At 44.8% G+C, this 21,353-nt stretch overlaps 1 protein-coding gene across 1 annotated transcript in view; it reads left to right on the forward strand.

Annotated features, from left to right (window-relative positions):
- Nucleotides 1-18,424, forward strand: part of LOC122552443 (adhesion G protein-coupled receptor E1-like) — a 63,499-nt gene extending 45,075 nt beyond the window's left edge. Inside the window, exons 15-20 of the mRNA XM_087983181.1 lie at nt 824-1,027; nt 2,977-3,212; nt 6,087-6,153; nt 12,067-12,158; nt 14,201-14,369; nt 18,308-18,424. Coding sequence (XP_087839307.1) covers nt 824-1,027; nt 2,977-3,212; nt 6,087-6,153; nt 12,067-12,158; nt 14,201-14,369; nt 18,308-18,424 — 885 coding nt within the window. The remainder of the gene's footprint in view (nt 1-823; nt 1,028-2,976; nt 3,213-6,086; nt 6,154-12,066; nt 12,159-14,200; nt 14,370-18,307) is intronic.
- Nucleotides 18,425-21,353: the final 2,929 nt, after the last annotated feature.

Consider the following 21,353-nt stretch of genomic DNA (forward strand, 5'->3'; position numbering starts at 1 on the left):
TAAACACCAAAACCCTCAAGAGCATTAATTTGCAGAGGGAGTCTGGTCCCTGAAAGTGGCAACACAAGTAGCTAGGGTTGTCAGGAAGCCATACGGCTTGCTTGCCTTCATTAGTCTGGGCACGGAGTATAAACATTGGCAAATCATGTTGCTGCTGTACGAAACATTAGTTAGGCCACATTTGGAACATTGTGGACAGTTCTGGTTGTCACACTAACAGAAGGGTGTGGAGGCTTTGGAGAGGGTACAGAAAAGGTTTACCAGGATGTTGTTTGGTTGGGACGGTATTAGCTAGGAGGAGAAATTGGGCAAACTTGGTTTGTTTTCATTTGAAGGATGAGGGGTAACCTGCAAAATTGTGGGAGGCACAGATAGACTGGAGAGGGTATTTTTCCCAGGATAGAAATATTCAATTAGGGGGACATTGGGTGAAGGCAAGAGGGGAAAGTTTAAAGGAGATGTGAGAGGTAATGCTTTTACACAGTGGATGGTAAGTCCCTGAAATGTGCTGCCAGAGGAGGTGATGGAAGCAGGTACAATAGCAATGTTTAAGGGGCATCTTCACAGATATGAACAGGCAGGGAACAGAGGAATACAGACCATGTAGAGACACAAGTTTAGAAAGGCATCATATGTCAGCTCAGAGTTGATGGGCCAAAGGACCTGTTCCTGTGCTATACTGCTCTTCTTCTTTGGAATACAATATCACAGGGTTACAAATTCAGAAAATGTCCCACAACCAAGTTTGCCTTCAGCCATGTGGGATGATGCAACCCGATATCTTGTATTTAACTTGTCTTCAATTGCATCCATTGTTTCTCAGGACCAGTTGCACCTCTCCATTCTCAGCTGGATCACCTATTTTGGATTGTCTCTATCCTTGCTGTGCCTGCTGGTGTCAATTGTGACCTTCTTCTGCTGCCAGGCCATTCAATACATCAATACCACCATCAAGGCACACTTGTGTCTGAGTCTGTTCCTGGCAGAACTGCTATTCCTGGTAGCAAGCTCCATCGACACACGCACGGTAAGGCTGCTTTGACCCCCTACACCCTGATGACGCTGTCTTATCAATGGTCATTCCTAAAATCTGGATTCACTTCCATACTGCCGAATTCCATGACATTAACCTTCATTCTCAAAACTCAAGGGCACAATCTTAATGTAAGGGGTCACCCATTTAAGACAGAGATGAGGAGGAATTACATCACTCAGAGGGTAGAGATTCAGTGGAGTTCTTTACCACAGAGAGTTGTCGAGGCTGGGTCAGTAAATATATTGAAGGCTGAGACAGACAGATTGAGGGAATCAAGGGTTAGAGGGAAAAAGCAGGGAAAACCCAACCTCAACTACCCCAATATTGATTGAGATAATCAATCTGTCTGTCTCAGCTTTCAATATATTTAGAGGTCCAACCTCAAAGGCCTCTGCAGCAAAGGATTCTACAGCTTCCCTCTCCTCTGAGAGTAAAGAAATCCTCTTTAACTCTTCAGTGAGTGACTCCCCCACCCCCAACTCTGAGATGATGCCCTCTGGTCTTAGACTCTCCCACAGAAGGAAACAAGCTTTCCACATCTACACTGTCAAGTCCTCTCAAGAATCTTTATGGCCCGTTGCTCAGTTTCCCTTCACAAGGTGATGATGAGACTCCACCTTGAACCCTTGAAGTCCATGTGGTGGAGGTACACCCACAGTGCTATTAGAGAGGGAATTCCAGGATTATAAATATATCTGGACAGATTGGGAAGGACCAGGGGTCTCTGTCATGACACTTGGTCCTGGCTTCCCCTCACTTGAGAAAGCCCGAGACGAATTTTCCAGATTATTTCCCTGTAATCCTGCCAAGGCAGATGGCGGAATTTGAATTCAATTAAAACAAAATCTGGAATGAAAAATCTAAGGATGACCCTAAATCCATTGTTGATGGTCGTAAAAACCCACTGGCGCTATGACACTATGGTCACTTTTGGGAAGGGAAATCTGCCGTCCTTACCTGGTCTGGCCTACATGTGACTCCAGACCCACAGCAATGTGGTTACTGCCCAATTAGAGATGGACAATGAATGCTGCTTAGCCAGTGATGTCCTCATCCCATGAATAAAGAAAAAGGAAGTTCCATTGGGAATGTAGTGAGAGATGTGAAGTGTCCAATTAAGATGTTTGAGTCAGCATGCATGTGAAACTAGGGTGGTGGACCAGCACATGTTTGACCCCTCAATTCTAGATGTTATCATGTTTTGCACTTAATTACACACTACTTTCTGAAGGAAAGCACTGAGACATATGAAATGCATGATTATGGTTGCCCAAGTCCATCTTCATATCATCCCTCCAGTGTGGAAACAGACCATTCAGCCCAGCAAGTCCACACTGACTCTCCCCAGAGCATCCCACCCAGACTCAACCCCCACAATCTCCAAATCCCTGCATTTCCCATGGCTAATCCACTTAACCTACACATCCCTGGACACATGGTCAATTCAGCACGGCCAATCCACCTCACCAGCATATCTTGTGTCTGTGGGAGGAAACCTGAGCACCCAAAGGAAACCCACGCAGACACATGGAGAATGTGCAAACTCTACACAGACAGTCGCCCAAGGCTCACAGCACCCGGTCCCTGGTGCTGTGAGGCAGCAGTGCTAACCACTGAGCCACCCTTTGATTATCTGACAATGTGGTGGGTGGATTTAAGACGCTTCACAGGTTTAATCCTTTCAGACCCTTTCATGACAATTTCCTCTTAAGCACTTTAATTGAGCCGCTGTACTGTAGACCCTAACCACCCGCTGTTCCGTAACCACGTTTTATTTCAGGCACCCAGTGTAGAGTGGCACACCAGCTGTATTTGTCTGTCGGCTGTAATTCCCATCATACCCGTCGGTGGTAATGTGGGCATCACAGGATGGCAAGAGTCAAAGGGACGAGCTCATTGCACCTGATCAATCGAACTGAGTTAACGTTGCTTCTCTGTAGGTTTTATGTGCCACCGTTGCCGGCGGATTACACTATTTGTTCTTGGCTGCCTTCTTTTGGATGTGTCTGGAAGCTGTCCAGCTCTGCCTCATGGTGCTCAATCTCAAAGTGGTGAACTTCTCCCGTACCCGTGTCATTCCCCGGAGACTGATGTACCCCATCGGCTACGGGTGCCCGGCAGTCATCGTGATCGTGACTGCCGCGGTCAATGCCAAAGGCTATGGGACCGACCGAATGTGAGTACAGAGATTATTCTGTGCCTGAGCTGAGTGAATATGCATTGATGTGGAGGTGCTGGTGTTGGACTGGGGTGGACACAACCGAAAGATGCACCACACCAGATTTTACTCCAATGGGTCAGTTGATGTCACAAGCTTTCAGAGCAGTGCTTCTTCTTCAGGTGAATTGACCTTCATCTGACGAAGGAACAGCGCTCTGAAAGCTTGTGATTTCAAATAAACGCATTGGACTATAACCTGGTGCGGTGTGTCTTTTGACAATGTGCATTGAAGTTAAGGCACTGTGGAGGGAGGGTTTAATCATTGCACAGGTCAAGGATCAGTTTCGATGCATAGACTGATTTTGATTTGAGTTATTAATATCACATGTACCCAGATACAGTGAAAAGTTTTGTTTTGCGTGCAGTACAGGCAGATCATACCATACAAAGTGCATTAGAGTCAGAGAACAGAGCGAGGAATACAATGTTATGGCTGCAGAGATGGGGCGCAGAGAGCGAGATCAACATTATATTTGACAAGTCCATTCAGAAGTTGAATAACAGCCGGGAATTGCCCACATTACCATCGATGGGTATGTCAGGGAATTCTCCTGTGAATTGAAACCACACCTCACCTCAAAACGGAACTTTCCAGACTGATGCCGACCAAATGCATTTTTCCCAAAACCAATCTTAAAGGGTGTTCTCACCTTCTTGTGTGTCTCACTCACAGCCAAAGGAATGGAGAGTGGTGCATGTAAGGAAGGGGCTGCCAGAGAGTAGGTCTTTGGATGGGAACAGTTTAGAGGGATTTGGACCAAATGAGGGCAATTGGAACTAGCTGAGAGGACACCATGGTCAGCATCGGCCAGTTGGGCCGAAGGGCCGGTTTCCATGCTCTATGACTCTATGACACTTTGATTGTCTCAAACCCTCAAGATGGTCAGCCACCAACAAGGTGTTGGAATCAACATCCGACATAATTGATGAGAAGGAACCTTACAGGTTGCTCAGAGTTCTTCCCTTTATCAGATATATTAGATTTTGAATTAGCTTTATTGTCACATGTACTCAAATTAGCACAATGAAAAGTTTATATGTTGCCACTTACTGCGCCATCTTCGGTACAGAGGTACCAAGGCGCAGCTTCTTCAGTCACAAGATCTTAGAAAATAGAGAAATAAAAAATGCAGTATTGCAGAATCAAAGTTCAGAACAATGGTCTTCAATCCAGTCTGTACCGGGTCTAGCCTCCAGTCTGCACCGAGCATAGCCTCCAGTCTGCATCATGCCTAGCCTGGCTGCAGAACACACAGTCATAGCCTCCAGTCTGCACCGGGTTGAGCCTCCAGTCCACACCGGGCCCTGGCGTTAGACCACACCAGGCCTACCCTTTAGTCTGCACCGAGCCCTGGCTCCAGCCTGCACTGAGCCTAGCCTTCAGTCTGCACTTGGCCCTGGCTCCAGACCACACCTGACTTAGCCTATAGTCTGCACCAGGCCCTGCCTCCAGACCACACTGAGCCTAGCCTCTAGTCTGCACCAGGCCCTGCCTCCAGACCACACCGAGCCTAGCCTCCAGTCTGCGCAGGGCCCTGGCTCCAAATTGCACCAGGCTTCACCTCAGAGTTCACAAGGCTGGGAAATCATCTGGAATCACCTTAAGACCGGAGATCAGCCTGAGACCACGCCAGGCCGAGAGACTGCCACCTACCGCCGGGATGCTGTCACAGCAGGCGGAGATGCTGCTTTGCCAGACTGAGAGGATGACTCATCATGTCAGCACTGAGGGCAAGAGTTGTCAGAGGCCAGGAGAGAAAAAGAGAACACAAAGAGAGAAAAAAATGAAGAAAAGGAACAAGAATGGATCCAGTGGTTCAGGGTGAGAGGGGACAGATATAAAAGAGACCTAAGGGGCAAGTTTGTCTCACAGAGGGTGGTACGTGTATGGAATGAGCTGCCAGAGGAAATGGTGGAGGCATTTGGATGGGTATATGAATAGGGAAGGGTTTGGAGGGATATGGACCGGGTGCTGGCAGGTGGGACTAGATTGGGTTGGGATATCTGGTCGGCATGGACAGGTTGGACAGAAAGGTCTGTTTCTATGCCGTATATCTCTGTGACTCTGTGATCCCAAACACCTTCTGAACCACTTTTCCCACCTGTCCCGATAAAGTAAGGGACTGGTGGACATGCTTACCAAGGTCCCAATGACCTTCTGTGTTTCCCAGAGTCATAACATTCATCATGTATTCCCTTGCCCTGTTTGTCCTGCCCAAATGCATCACCTACTATGATTCAGATTGAATTCCATTTGCCATTGATCAATCCATCCCATCAGCCCATCTGCATCCTTCTGTAATCTAAGGCTTAGCCTCCTCACCAGATCAATTTTTGTCTCGTTCACAGACTTACTGATCGGTGCTCCAACATTCAAGTCTAAATCACTTGTAAATATACACATACTTTGTAAGCTTGGATGTAGGAATTTCCAGTGGGAAAGATCGACAGATCCAAGATGATTTTAACAAATGTTTAACAGGTGGCACGATGGCTCAAAGATTAGCATTGCTGCCTCACAGCGCCAGGGACCAGCATTCAATTACAGCCTCGGGTGACTGTCTGTATGGAGTTTATGCATTCTCCCTGTGTCTGGGTTTCCTCCCATAGTCCAAAGATGTGCAGGTTTAGATTGGCCATGCTAAATTACCTATAGTATCCAGTGATGTGCAGGCTAGGTGGATTGGTCACGCAAAATTGCCCATAGTGTGCAGTTTAGGAGGATTAGCCTTGGGAAATGCAAGAGGATAGTGTAAAGCGGTAGGCCTGGGTGAGATGGCTTTCAGAGAGCCATTGTAATACTGGATTAAACCTGTTCCTTTAATTCCAGCTGTTGGTTAAATCTGGAGAGAGGCTTTATATGGAGTTTCCTGGGACCTCTGTGCTTCATCCTTTTGGTAAGGGCTCAGCTGATGGAAGTTGCGGAGATAAAGCTGATTGTCAAATCCTTAAAGAGTGCTTCCCTCATCTTATTGTCTCTATCATTTGGTCAAGTATTGGCAGGTTTGTTAAAAGCAAAAATCATAGAAATTCATTTTTTTAGGCTACCTTTTGCAAGGTTTGCTGATCAGTAAGAAAGGACATATCGATGGAAGGTGTCCATTCGGCCCATGTTGCCAGTCTAGGCCAACATATAGCCCTCCAGCAGAATCCCATTTGTGAACAGAATCTAAGCCAGTAGGTAACATTGAAACTAAGACTGGTAGACATTTCCTTTGTGGGGAGTGTTTATTGACTTGCTCAGTCTTACCTCTCTCATGCTGCAACCAAGGCTTGCTCAAGTAAATAACAGCCTCCATTTTGTTCTCTTAATCTGAAATAAAGATGTTAACTGACCTCAACAAAAGTGATCAAACACCACCGACCTGTGCTTGGTCTACCATCTTGCAGATTATGACAGTTCAAGTACCATTTCAAGTATTGAAATGTAGAAAGGTCCATGTTCCTACCTTCTGTTTTGGATGAGGTATCTCTCCTCAGAACCCTACTGAACTGTCTGCCTCTTATTCTAAATCTACTCTGCCCTGGTTATGAACCTCTCAATTCAGAGGATAGGCAACCTCCTTTCTGTTATACTGGACAGTCGTAATTTTAATACACTCAGTTAGATCTCCCCTCAGCTTCCTCTGTTCCAAATCAAACAGCCAATCCAGAAGTTCCTCTTAACTAAAATTCTCCACCTTTGCAACATCCTTGCCAGTCTCCTCTGTACCCACTCTAATTCTTTGACAATTTATATTCATGCTTCTTGCCCAAGTTATGTTTAGAAAGTGTTTGCGCTGTGGTATATTCTGTTCCCTCCATCCCAGGAATTTTCAGGCATCCCTGGTTCGATGTTGCTTCCTCGGGGAGCCGCGGGGAATGCTGCTAACAGAATGACTCCCTGTCCAGTGAACTGACAATACAGGATAGGATTGGGTGAACGAGGATCTGTGTTCCGTTGGTTTCTCATCCTTTCAGAATGACAGTTGTGCCAACTATCTTCCCAAAGCTAACATTTAAAAGCCTTGGCAATAATGTGGCATTGAGCCTTGTTAAGTCTGGTCACATTTACTCCTGGGAGCTGCACTGGGCGACCCTCGACCTCCAGTTTCATCCCCCGTGTCCTTTCCCATTTGAATCAATTGTTTCTTCCTCTTGAGCTGCCCACTACACGTTCCCAAGGATTAACCTTCAATTCTCGGCGAGGTTGTTGTTTTATATGTTATATCTCAGATCTAAGCAGAAGTGATATTCTTCTGGACGTATGAAAGATCTTCTGTTGCAATTATCTCCTCCTGTACCCTTGCTTCCAGCTCAGACCTCCAAATCGTTTTGCACCTTTGCTTATTTTTCTCCAAGTCCACACCCAGGCTTGACCAATCTAGTCCACTGAGCATCAATTTGTGATCCAACTCACATAATTGAGCACAGAACAATCAAACACTTCAGTTGGCATCTCACAGATAATGCAGCCAGTGTGCAAAGTCATGGATTTGGACTCACCCATGGCTTTGTGCACGAGGAAAGATGGATGGAGTCACATGAAATATAACGAAACAGAAGTACCATCTTAAGATAAATGAGTCCCACAAAAATCTTTGATATGTAGTTTGGCTTCTTTAAAATATGGAACCATCCAGAAAATAAATTCCCACAGTTCAATGGATTGAACTATGACACTCCCCTCTATCCAGCTCCTCGCCTTCAGCATTGCTTAAGAACATTACATTCTCCTGTAAGGTTGCTGGCAAGGCCAGTATTTAATTGCCTAATTGCCTTTGAAACTGAATGGCTTGGTCTACCATTGAAGACGGGCACTTAAGAGTCAACCACTTTGCTGTGGGGCTAAAGTCACGTGTTAGCCAGACCAGGTAAGGATGGCAGATTTCCTTCCCTAAAGTGGCTTAAGCAAACCAGATGAGTTTTACAACCATCAGCGATCATTGTCATGGTGATATTACTGGGAGTACCTTCATATTTTAGATGCATCAATTACATTTTAATTCCAATAGCTACTGTACCCACGCCCTCAGAGGATTTGCTTGGAATTCTGCTTCATTAGTTCAGTCTCATTATACTATTTCCACTTCTCTCCACTATCATCTCTCTGTATGTCATAGAGTCATAGAGATGTACAGCATGGAAACAGACCCTTCGGTCCAACCTGTCCATGTCGACCATATATCCCACCTGCCAGCACCCGGCCCATATCCCTCCAAACCCTTTCTATTCACATACCCATCCAAATGCCTTTTAAATGTTGCAATTGTACCAGCTTCCACCACTTCCTCTGGCAGCTCATTCCATACACGTACCACCCTCTGCGTGAAAAAGTTGCCCCTTAGGTCTCTTTTATATTTTTCCCCTTTCACCCTAAACCTATGCCCTCTAGTTCTAGACTCCCCCACCCCAGGGAAAAGACTTTGTCTATTTATCCTATCCATGCCCCTCATAATTATGTAAACCTCCATAATGTCACCCCTCAGTCTCCGACCCTCCAGGGAAAACAGCCCAGCCTGTTCAACCTCTTCCTCCAGTTCAAATCCTCAACGCTGGCAACACCCTTGAAAATCTTTTCTGAACCCTTTCAAGTTTCATAACATCTTTCCAATAGGAAGGAGACCAGAAATGCACGCAATATTCCAACAGTGGCCTAAGCAATGTCCTGTACAGCCGCAACATGAGCTCCCAGCTCCTGTACTCTGACCGATAAAAGAAAGCATACCAAACGCCTTCTTCACTATCCTATCTATCTGCGACTCTACTTTCAAGGAGCTATGAACCTGCACTCCAAGGTCCCTTTGTTCAGCAACACTTCCTAGCACCTTACCATTGTATGTATACGTCTCGTGTTCATCCTTGTAGCACAGTGGTTATCATATGTAACTGATCACCTGGACAAATGATTTGGATTCATGAGGCAGAATTTACCCAAGGGGTAAAGGGCAGCATGGTGGCTCAGTGGTTAGTGAGCACCAATGATCCCTATTCGATTCCAGCCTCGGGTGACTGTCTGTGTGGAGTTTGCACATTTTGCCCATGTCTGCGTGGGTTCCGTCTGGGTGCTCCAGTTTCCTCCCACAGTCCACAGGTATGCAGGTTAGGTGAATTGGCAATGCTGAATTGCCCATTTGTTAGGTAAATTGCCCTGTATCCAGGGAGGTGTATGTTAGATGGATCAGCCATGTGCAGTGACAGATGGGATTCCCTTCAGATTTTTGGTACTGCCTTGGTGGACAGAATGGCCTCTTTTCACATTGTAGGAATTCTATCATTGTAAGGAGCTTCAATGTCAAACCAAATAATGGTCCTGAGCCTCTGCTTTTCTGGGAGGTAAACATTTTGGGGTGGGGGTTGCGGTGGGTGGGTAGGGGGGGCTGCCTTCGCTTTCTCCAATAAGGCTGGACTGGTTTCTGAAGAACCTGGGCATTCCCACGGGTTGAAGAGGGCGCTGCTGAGTCATGCTGGGAAACCCTTGACATGGAGGTGTCAGTTGCCAACTAAGAAGTGCCAAAGGGGCAGTACCAGGGAGTGGAGTGGAAGCTCTGTCAGTGTTTGGGTCTCAGACTCAGAACATGCTACTGCTGCTGGGGCTTGCTCATTGGGAACAGGAGTTTGTGATCTGGATACCTCCCCCTGCCCTTGCCATCTTGGCTCTGTGGAGCTGGCACTCTCCCTAAGTTAGCAAGGTTTCAGGATACTGGAAGCGTAAACTCATTATGAATGAGTGTCTTAATTATTGCAGTTGTCCCTTCAGGGATAGCCATTCTACATGCCTTTGACAGAAAAATAGAATCCCTGCAGTGCAAAAGCAGGCCATTCAGCCAAGCGAGTCCACACCAACAGTCCAAAGAGCATCCCACCCAGACCGTCTACCCTATCGCTGTAATCCTGCATTTCCCATGGCTTATCCACTTCACCTGAACATCTTTGAACTGTGGGAGGAAACCCATGCAGACACGGGAGAATGTGCAAACTCCACACTGATAGCCATTTGAGGTTGGAATCGAACCTGGGGCTGTGAGGCAGCAGTGCTAACCACTATGACATAGATCATAGAACATTACAGCACAGTACAGGCCCTTCAGCTCTCGATATTGCGCCGACCTGAGGAACCAATCTGAAGCATATCTATCCGACATTTTCATCCATATGTTTACACAATGATCATTAAATGTCCTTAAAGCTGGCGAGTCTACTACTGTTGCAGTCAGTGCATTCCATGCCCCTACTACTGTCTGAGTAAAGAAATTACTTCTGACTTCTGTATTTATCACCCCTCAATTTTAAACTTTGTCCCCTCGTGCGAGCCATTACCATCTGAGGAAAAAGGCTCTCGCTGTCCACCCTACCTAACCCTCTGATTATCTTATATGTCTCAATAAGTCACCTGTCAACCTCTCTAACGAAAACAGCCTCAAGTCCCTCTGCCTTTCCTCATAAGACCTGATCCCAATACCAGGCAATATCCTAGCAAATTGCCTCTGAACCCTGCCCAAAGGTTCCACATCCTTCCCATAATGTGGTGACCTGAACTGCACGCAACACTCCAAGTGCGGCTGCACTGGAGTTTCGTACAGCTGCAGCATGACCTTGTGGCTCTGAAACACAATACCTCTACCAATAAAGGCTACCACACCGTATGCCTCCTTAACAATCCTATCAGCCTGGCTGGCAACTTTCAGGGATTTATGTACATGGACACCAAGATCTCTCTGCTCACCCACACTACCAAGAATCTTACCATTTGCTCTGTACTCTTTATTCCTGTTCCTCCTTCCAAAGTGAATCACTTAACACTTTCCTACATTAAACTCCATTGCCACCTCTCATGTCTCGCTCTGCAGTTTATCTATGTCCCTCTGTAACCTGCAACATCTTTCGGCACTATCCACAACTCCACCGACCTTAGTGTCATCCACAAATTTACCGACCTATGCTTCAACGCCCTCATCCAGGTTGTTTATAAAAATGGCAAACAGCAGTGTCCCCAAAACAGATCTTTGTGGTACACCACTAGTATCCTATTATAGTTAATCCAACACAAATTCCAACTGCTCTTCTAGACCTTTATCCCCCTGCATCCAAGCTCATCAACAGACAGCCATAAAAGTTGACACCTGGGGAACATAAATTCAGTTGAATAAATCTGGAATAAAAATGGCCTATGTATAGCATGGATATGAGGAAAACAGACTGCTGTTAAAAAAGCAAGCAATTATTTTACTGATGTCTTTTAGAGAAGGAAATCTGCGGATCTTACCTGGTCTGGCTTCCATGTGTAGGAAAGCAGGACTCTGCAAATGCTGAAGATCTGAGATCAAAACAGAAATTGCGGGAGAAATGCAGCAGGTCCGGCAGTGTCTGTCGAGAGACAGAGAAGCCGAGTTAGCATTTTGAGTCCAGAGGCCCTTCTTCAGAACTGAAGTAGAGCAGTGATTCTGAAGATGAACCATACCGGACTTGAGACTGTAACTCTGTTTCTCTCTCCACAGATGCTGCTGGACCTGCTGAGTTTCTCCAGTGTATCTCTGTTTTTGTTGTGCCATTTGACTTTGAAAAGGCCCAGTAAACCACTTTAGATGGCTGTGATGAATCGTGACCTTCTCAAGGGTATTCAGGAATGGGAAATATGATGTAGGCCTCGTCAGTGACGCTCACATCCTGTGAATGAGTAAAACAAAAATTGAGGACTCAGACTGAGTCCCACACCAATCAAATCTTTTCTTCCACATTGTCTGCAGCGTATGACGTGTTGATACGTGAATTTTATCACCATGCCTCTGAGAAAGGATTATCAGGGTGAACTGAACAATCCTATTTTGCAGGTGAATTTCATTCTGTTGTCAATATCACTCTGGATCCTGAAAGAGAAGATTTCCAGTCTGAATGCGGATGTTTCAACTATTAAGGAATCCAGGTAGGTGTTAACACCCCACGGGAAAATGGACAAAGCATTATTTACCCATCCCAGGATTGAGTGTTCCTTGAGACCATGTTCATTCTCAGCACAGATCAGCAATTGTCCAACATGGTCTGTCCATGATAGAGCATGACGTAGTCCGTGACATTCTGGGCTCAACGGTTCGCACTGATGCCTCACAGCTCTTGGGACCTAGGTTCGATTCCATCCTTGGGCGACTGCATAGAGTCTGCACATTCTTCCTGGGTCTGTGTGGGTTTCCTCCTACAGTCCAGGGATGGTGCAGGCTAGATGGATGAGCCATGGTAAATGCAGGGGTTACAGCGATAGGGTGGGGGATGAGTCTGGGTAGGATGTTCTTTGGAAGGTGTCGGAGAAATTAAGCACAATGTATCAGTGACCACAAATGAGGATTGCGGTGAAATTGACAAGCAGTTTAATTTAACAAAGCAATATCGTGGAAGAGAAATTGACCAGGCTGATTCTCTGCACAGATGGCCAGAACGCTCTTCCCAGAACAGACGGTGCAGGCATGCTTTTGAGGGTTACAATACAAAGATGGTAATTGTAAAGCAGTTACAATACAATTGTGAAAATTGTAAAGTGATTTAAACAAGAATAAACTCAATGGAAGTTAACCAAGTGTCCAGCCGCAGCAATTCATTTGTAATTGACACAGGAGATTCCAGCCATCTCCGTGAGTGGGTGAGAATGTCTTCCAGAGGATTCATTGTACTTCCCGTTTGCGTGAATATGTGTAAATGTCCCTTCTCCTGGCGTTCAGGTGTGTCCATTGTGTTCCTCCTGGGAGCGAAGTCTTCTGAGGTCTCTCGGTCTGCCTCTTTGTTTATGTGGTATCAGTTTCAGTGGGAAATGAGCCTGCCCTAAGGTTGTTGGGACAGCAGTGCTAATCTGGGCTAGGAAGTGATTGTGAAAGCTGTTTAGGAAGTGTATTCTCTAGTCTTGGAGTAGCTTGGCCATGTCTGGTTTCTATGTTCGCCAGTTTGGCCAAGGCTGGGGCATTCTGGGTAGTTTCTGTATGTGTTGGCAGGCTTGATTTCTGTGTTTCATAGGCCAGCTTCTGTGTTTTTAAGTTGCCATGCTGTGGGTGAGCAAGATTTTGATTAGATTAGATTCCCTACAGTGTGGAAACAGGCCCTTCAGCCTAACAAGTTTACACAGGCCCTCCGAAGAGTAACCCACCCAGACCCATTTCCCTCTGACTAATGCACCTAACGCTGTGGGCAATTTAGAATGGCCAATTCACCAGACCTGCACATCTTTGGATCTTTTGGCAGATATTTTTCCCATAGAAGGTCAGTGTGGACCTAATTAGCTGAATGGCCTGCTTTAATGCTGTAGGGACTCGATGAAGTTTCAGGGAGATGGAGTAGAAATTCCTCCCCATTCCTCTTGAAACTGGGGAAAGAATTTAATCAGGTGGAAAAGGGGCAAGTGGAGGGTTTCACCTCAGAATCTTTGTCCAGTAATCCATGACAATAATTAGATATCAAGCGCTAGTAGGACCGAAAGAAGCACAAACAGAGAATGCTGGAGAAACTCTGCAGGTCTGGTAAAATCTGTTGAGAGAGAGAAAGAGGATTAATGTGTCATGTCTGATATGAGTTTTCTTCAGAAGTGTGCTGGTTAAGTTTCTAATCCTGACTAAATTCTTTAGATAAACGAGGTCACATCTCACCACAGAAGCTGAAAAGCACAAACACAGTTCATTATATATTTTGATTTCTGCACACCTTCTTCAGATTTCTCCAGCAGTTTCTGTTTTCATTTCAGATCTCCAGCAATTTATTTTTCTATGAGTGGGATCATCTTGTCAGGATTGCCTGTCATAGTCAAATTGTCTGTCCAAGTTGGGGGAATAAGATTATTTCAGCATGACCTTGGAGATTGATTGTTATTACTAAAATCATGCTCATCTGCAAATCAGCATTTTCAGGATGGAATGGAAAAATTTCTTTTAACATCTAGAAGGATTAAAGAGAAACTCTAACCCAAAATCTACTCCTGTCTCTTCACAGGGTACTCACGTTCAAAGCAATGGCCCAGTTTATTCTGCTCGGCTGTTTCTGGGTCTTCGGCTTGTTTCAGTTGAAGGAGGGGACCATTGTTATGTCCTACCTGTTCACCATATTGAATGTTCTTCAGGGCGTATTCATTTTCTGCGTTTACTGCTTGCTAAACAAACAGGTAGACAACTTCGAATTTTCTTACATGATTTGCTCTAAATAGATAGTTGCAGATAGATTTCCAGTTATTCCTGGTTAGATTTATGTGGCAATGTACATAGATGTTTTTGGTGGAAATGTATGTATATGTGTCTGTATATGGTTGCAGTTGTGGATTAATGTGAATGTGTGTGTGTACATGTGTTGTGCGTGTTTGTATTTACAAGTGTGTGTATGTTTGTGTGTGTGCATTGTTACACATATATGGTCTATGTGTGGTGCATATTGATGTGTTTGTGTCTGTGTGTATATGAGTGTGTGTGCATTTGTGTGTGAGTGACAGTGTGTATGTATTTGTAAGTGTGGAGGGTTTGCATTTCTATGTGTATATGAGCATAGGTGTGTGTGTGTGCATGTGAGTGTGTGGGTGTGTGTTCCTGTATATATCTGAGAGTGGGGGTGTGTGTGTGCGAGTGTGTGAGTGAGTGTGTGTTTGTGGGTGTGTGTGTATGTGCATATGAGTATGTGAGAGTGTATGTTAATGTTTGTGTGTGTTTGTGTCGATGTAAGTGCGAGTGTGAGCATGTCTGTGCATGTGAATGCGTGCATGTTAATGGCTGAGTATGACTAAGCATAACTTCTATGGTTACAATCATTGAATGGATCTTCTTATTTATTTCTTTGCTGAATTAACTTTTCCCCATTGCTGTGGTGGGTTTTGAACTAATTGTTCTGAATTATTAGCTCAAGCCTCTGAAACACAAGCCCTATATCATAATAAGTGAATGCTTCTATTCAGTACAGAGGTTGAAGTTGACCCACTTTATTACAAGTGCCAGGCCAAGACCATCTCCAACAACAGAGAATCCAACCATTCCCATCAGTGGCATTACTGTCGCTAAATCCCCCACTATCGACATCCTGCGAGATGCCATTGACAAGAAAATGAACTGGACTAGCCACATAAGTATAGAGGCTACAAGAACAGGTCAGAGGCAAGGAATCCTGCAGCGAGTAACTCAACAAATCCTATCAACCATCTACAAGGCAGAGTCACGAGTGTGCTGGAAACTCCCCTTTTGCCTGGATGGGTGCAGCTGCAACAACACTTAAGAAACTTGACGCCATCCAGGACAAAGCAGCCCACTTGATTGGCACCACATCCAGAAGCAATGACTCCCTTCATCACTAATGATCAGTAATAGCAGTACGTACTATCTACAAGATGCATTGCATAAATTTACCAAAGTTCCTCAGACAGGATCTTGCAAACCCACAGTGTCTTTCATCTAGAAAGACAAGGGCAGCTGATACATGTGAACACTGCTAACTGCAAGTTCCCCTCCAAGCCAGTCACCATCGTATCATAATCCTGGAAATCCCTCCCTCAGAACATTGTGGGTCCACCTACAGCAGCAGTTGAAAAAGGAAGCCCACTGTCACCTTCTCAAGGGGCAACTAGGAACAATAATGCTGGCCCCGCCAGTGATACCTACTCATGAAAAAAGTTTTAAAAATCTTCGCAGGACAATAAGGAATAAAGCTGATCCTGATGCAGTAAAACCAGGCCCAAGGGTAAAAAAAAAATCCATGTCTGTGCATTTGCTACACTTATTTGTTTTAGCAATATTAAGAAGAGGTGAAGGCCATTCAGCCCGATCACACCTGTCTGCATGCCAGTTCTCTTCAGGTGCTTTTGCGCCTTATTCCTCAAAAGCCTTACACCCCTTCAAAAAAGACTTTGATCACGATCAGTCTTCAAACTTCCAAATGCCCAGCAACATTCACAATCTTTTGGGGAGCAGAATTATGGATCTCCATGACCCATTGTCGGAAAGTTTCTGCTCCTTCATTGCAATTGCATTTGGATATCACTTTCTTGCCAAGAATTATACATTGGCCATCCCAATAGGGCCACCCCCTATCGGCAAGCTGCAAAGAATGGTTTGTCCCCCGTAATAGATTGAGGGGCATAAATAAGGTGAAGAGCCAAGGCCTTTTCCCCAGGGTCAGGGAGTCCAAACCTGGAGGGAATAGGTTTAAGATGAGAGGGGAACTATCTAAAAAGGACCTAAGGGACAACCTTTTTCACACAGAGGGTGGTACGTGTATGGAATGAGCTGCCAGAGGAAGTGGTGGAGGCGAGTACAATTATAACATTTAAAAGGCATTGAAGGGTATATGAATAGGAAGGGTTTTGTGGGATATAGGCCAAATGCTGGCAAATGAGATTCAATTAATTTAAGATATCTGGTCAGCATGGATGGGTTGGACCGAAGGTTTGTTTTCATTTTGTACAGCTCTACGACTCTGCGCCCACCGTCTTTCGTAAATATAAGTCCCCACCCATTGATCTAGCATTCAACATGGTCTGAATGCATGTGCATTGCTGGAGAACAGAACCTGGGACACTCCTGTTGACAGTCTGTGGTTGTTGTTGACATACACAAATGGAGGTCAAAGTTCAACATGTCGTGCTATCCAATCTCACATCTTGCAGGTTGATGTACAGTTAAACATTGACTTTCGCCTTCATGTGCATTACGGCTGATTTTGTCTTTGAGTTTCATATTTCTTTTCATCTAATTAATACCAGATATATCCTGCATTGTCTCACATTACCAGATAAGGAGAGAATACCACAAGTTCTTGAAGAGAATTTATAATGCATAGAAACAAGAAATGCCACAATCAAGCTTTTATACCATGAATACATCCCATGTCATGGTGAGTAACCATGGGAACAACCTGTTCTTTTCTTACATTGTATTTCAAGTAAAGGGTGACCTGTATGTCAAAACGCCACCAGTCATCTTTCTCTCTCATGAGAGAGCAACCCTACAGTCAGTAAGATTATGGCAACTTTACCCTTCTTTGAAGTAGAGAGATAAATAATTCAGATTAACTGATACCATCTCAAGACAAGATTTCTTTCATCATCTAACTCCCCTTTCATATCTTTTACCTCCATCATAGAATCCCTGCAGTGTGGAAGCAGGCCCTTCATCCCATCAAGTCCACACTATCCCAGCAAAGAGCATCCCGTTCAGACCCTGTAACCCTATATTCCCCATGGATAACCCATCCAACCTACACATCCCTGGACACTATGGACAATTTCTCATAGCCAATCCACCAAACTTGCACATCTTTGGACTGTGGGAGGAAACTGAGGCACCAGGAAGAAACCCACGCAGACACGGGGGAAACATGCCAACTCCACACAGACAGTTGCCTGAGAGTAGAATCGAAACCAGGTCCCAGGAGAGTTGTTGAGATAGGGTTTAATGGACAGACAGACTGGCATTTGAAGTATACTTTTTTGTCGCTGTGACATCATCATCTTGGGATAGAGACTCTGCTGGAGAGTTGCACTGGAGCAACTTTCGGGACAAATATTTTCAACTGAATCTTAGAATCCATGCAGTTCAGAAAGAGGTCATTTGGCCTGTCAAACTTGTAACAACCCCTGAAGAGTATCCAACCCAGACCCCCCCACCCTATCCCTGTAAACCTGCAATCCCTATGGTTAATCCACCTAACCTCTAAATCCCTGGACACTACGGACAATTTAGCATGGCCAATCCATCTGACCTGCACATCTTTGGACAGTGGGAGGAAAGCAGAGCATCCGGAGGTAACCCGCGCAGACATGGGGAGAACATACAAACTTCACACATATAGTTACCCGAGGGTGGGATTGAACCTGGGTCCCTGGCGCTGTGAGGACGGTGCTAACCACTGAGCCACCGTGCAGCCCCAGAATCAGGAGGATAACCCTCGATGGTGAAGATTTAAAGAAACATTTTGATGCTTAGCCTGAGATTATCCTCACCAGTCAACCCCAGACTAAAACAGGAATGTAACTTGAGGAAGCATTAACGATGGTGCTTCATTGATTAGTTGCTGCAAGCTGAGGAGAGTGAAAATCTGAAAATCTCTCATATTTTATTGTCTTAGCTACTCAAGACGGTGAATGAACCTGTGACTAAGTCAGAGATCTCCTGGATGAACTCACAGACAGAGGAAAATGCCCACGAGTCACTGAAATCTACTGTACAGCTCCAACTGGGTTAAAGAATAGTGCAAATCCACCAGAATCATTTGTCATTAACCTTTCTTGGCTTTAAGCTACCGTCGGGCATAAGCCCTTCTTCAGGAATCATCCCCGAAACATCGATTCTCCTGCTCCTTGGATGCTGCCTGACCTGCTGCGCTTTTCCAGCAACACATTTTCAGCTCTGATCTCCAGCATCTGCAGACCTCACTTTCTCCTTTAAGCTACCTTCTGCCGTCTCTGACTAACAGATCACTTGGAAATCATACTCATGGAGAGTCGCCCTGTATGTCTCAACGACTATGCATTTGTGTAGTGCCTGTCACATAGTTAAGCTTCCCAGGCTGATTCACAGCAGTATTATCAACCCAAATTTTAGCCATTTGAGGAGTCTTTCAACATTATGAGCAAATTCTTGATCAAAGAGTTAGAGCTAGCTCCCTGAAAGGGGCCATGCAAGTAGACAGAGTAGTAAAGAAGGCGTCTGGCATGCTTACCTTTATTAGTTGGGGCATTGAGTGCAAGAGTCAGGAAGTGATGTTGCAGCTTTATAAGACTTTGGTTAGGCCACACTTGGAGTATTACGTTCTTTTCTGATCACATATTACAGGAAGAATGTGGAGGCTTTGGAGACGGTGCAGAAGAGGTTTAACAGGATGTTGCCTGGATTGGAGGGTATGAGCTATAAGGAGAGGTGAGAAAAGCTCGGGTTGTTTTCTCTGGAGCTGCAAAGGCTGAGGGAGTTGCTCAGATACAGTGAACAGAATCTTTTTTTCCCAGAGTGGAAATGTCTAATGCTTAGGAGCATGTATTTAAGATGAGAGGGGGCAAGTTCAAAAGAGATGTGAGAGGCCAGTTTTTTTACACAGAGTGGTTGGACTCTGGAACACGCTGCCAGGGGTGGTGGTGGAGGCAGGTGCAATTGGGGCATTTAAGGGACTTTTAGACAAGCTCATGAATGGGCAAGAAATGGAGTGATATGGACAGGCAGAAGAGATTAGTTTAATGTGGCATCATGTTCGGTACAACATTGTAGGCTAAAGGGCCTGTTCCTATGTTCTATGTTTTGAGGTCCATTGTAAAGGAATTCAGAGTGGCAGAGAGGTTTGAGGAGGAGAGATTCAGAGCTGAGGAGCTGGATGGCTGAAGTAAAGATCCGGTGTCCAGATAAAAACCAAAAGAGCTGCGGATGCTGTAAATCAGAGACAAAAGTAGAAGTTGCTGGAAAAGCTCAGCAGGTTTGGCATCATCTGTAGAGAGAAATTAGAGTTAATGTTTCGGTTCAAATGAACCTTTCTCAGAACTCAGGTTCTGAGGAAGGGTCACTCAATCCGAAACATTAACTCTGATTTCTCTCCACAGATGGTACCAGACCTACTAATCTTATCCGGCAATTTCTATTTTCATCTAGTGTCCAGCCCAACATTTAACTGAAGAAGAATAAGGTCAGACCTTTTAATAATTAAAGCCATATTAACCTCCTGCTGAACATTGACAGTATAAAGGTTAGGCGGGATTACGAATAATAATAATGTTTGCACCTCACTGAAGTTGATATCAAGTTGGAGAATCGAGGTCAGTCCTGCAGTGAGAGCACATCTGGGTTCAAACACTAAACAGCTCAGTCAGTTTCATAAATTTACCAACCAAATGAAATTGACCAAATTTTGTATCCCAACATGCCCAAAGACACCAGCAGGACTTCCAAATGAATTTTTGTAGCAAACTGTGAGCTGACAGAAACTTATTCAATCCAGACATGAGCTTGTTAGCATTGTCAATACCCTAACTAAGAATATAGTTCAAACTGCAGGGGATGGGCACAACTGAAATGTGGAGCTTATTTCAAGGAACAGCTACTGCGTGTCCTTGATAAGTAAATTCCTGTCAGGCAGGGAGGCAGTGGTCGAGCGAGGGTTAAGTGGTTCACTAAAGAATTTGAATCTCTTGTCAAGAGGAAAAAGAAGGCATATGTTAGTATGAGATATGAAGGCTCAGTTAGGGCTTGGGAGTTGCAAGTTATCCAGGAAAGACCTAAAGAGAGAGCTAAGAAGAGCCAAGAGGGGACATGAGAAGTCATTGGCAGGTCAAATCAAGGAAAACCCAATAGCGTTTTAGAGGTATATAAGGAATAAAAGAATGACTCGAGAAAAATTAGTGCCAGTCAAGGATAGTAGTGGGAAATTGTGCATGCAGTCTGAGGAGATAGGAGAAGCATGAAGTGAATATTTTTCGTTAGTATTCACACTAAAAAAAGACAATGTTGTTGAGGAGAACGCTGAAATACAGGCTACTAGACAAGATGGGATTGAGGTTCATAAGGAGGAGGTGTTAGCAATTCTGGGAAAGTGTGAAAACAGATAAGCCCTCTGGTTCGGACGGGATTTACCCTAGAATTCTTTGGGAAGCCAGGGAGGAGATTGAAGAGCCTTTGGCTTTGATCTTGATGTCATCATTGTCTACAGGAATATACCCAGGAGACTGGAGGATTGTAAATGTCCCCTTGTTCAAGAAGGGGAACAGAGGAAACCCTGGTAATTATAGACCAGTGAGCCTTAGATTAGATGATTAGATTAGATTACTTAGATTAGATTAGCCTTCCTTCAGTTATGGGTAAAGTGTTGGACACGGTTCAAATAGATAGGATTTCTGATCATATTGAGAGGAATAAGTTGATTAGGGATAGTTAACACGGTTTTGTGAAGGGGAGGTTGTGCCTCACAAGCCTTATTGAGTTCTTTGAGATGCTGACCAAACAAGTAGATGAGGGTACAGTGGTTGATGTGATGCATATGGATTTCAGTAAGGCATTTGATAAGGTTCCCCAAGGTAGGCTATTGCACAAAATACGGAGACATGGGATTGAGAGTGATTTAGCAGTTTGGATCAGAAATTGGCTAGCTGAAAGAAGACAGAGGGTGATGGTTGATGGGAAACATTCATCTGAGA

The sequence above is a fragment of the Chiloscyllium plagiosum genome, unplaced genomic scaffold (genome assembly GCF_037043375.1).
Source record: "Chiloscyllium plagiosum isolate Xiang-an unplaced genomic scaffold, Cpla_swu_hap1 HiC_scaffold_45, whole genome shotgun sequence".
NCBI lineage: Eukaryota > Metazoa > Chordata > Chondrichthyes > Orectolobiformes > Hemiscylliidae > Chiloscyllium > Chiloscyllium plagiosum.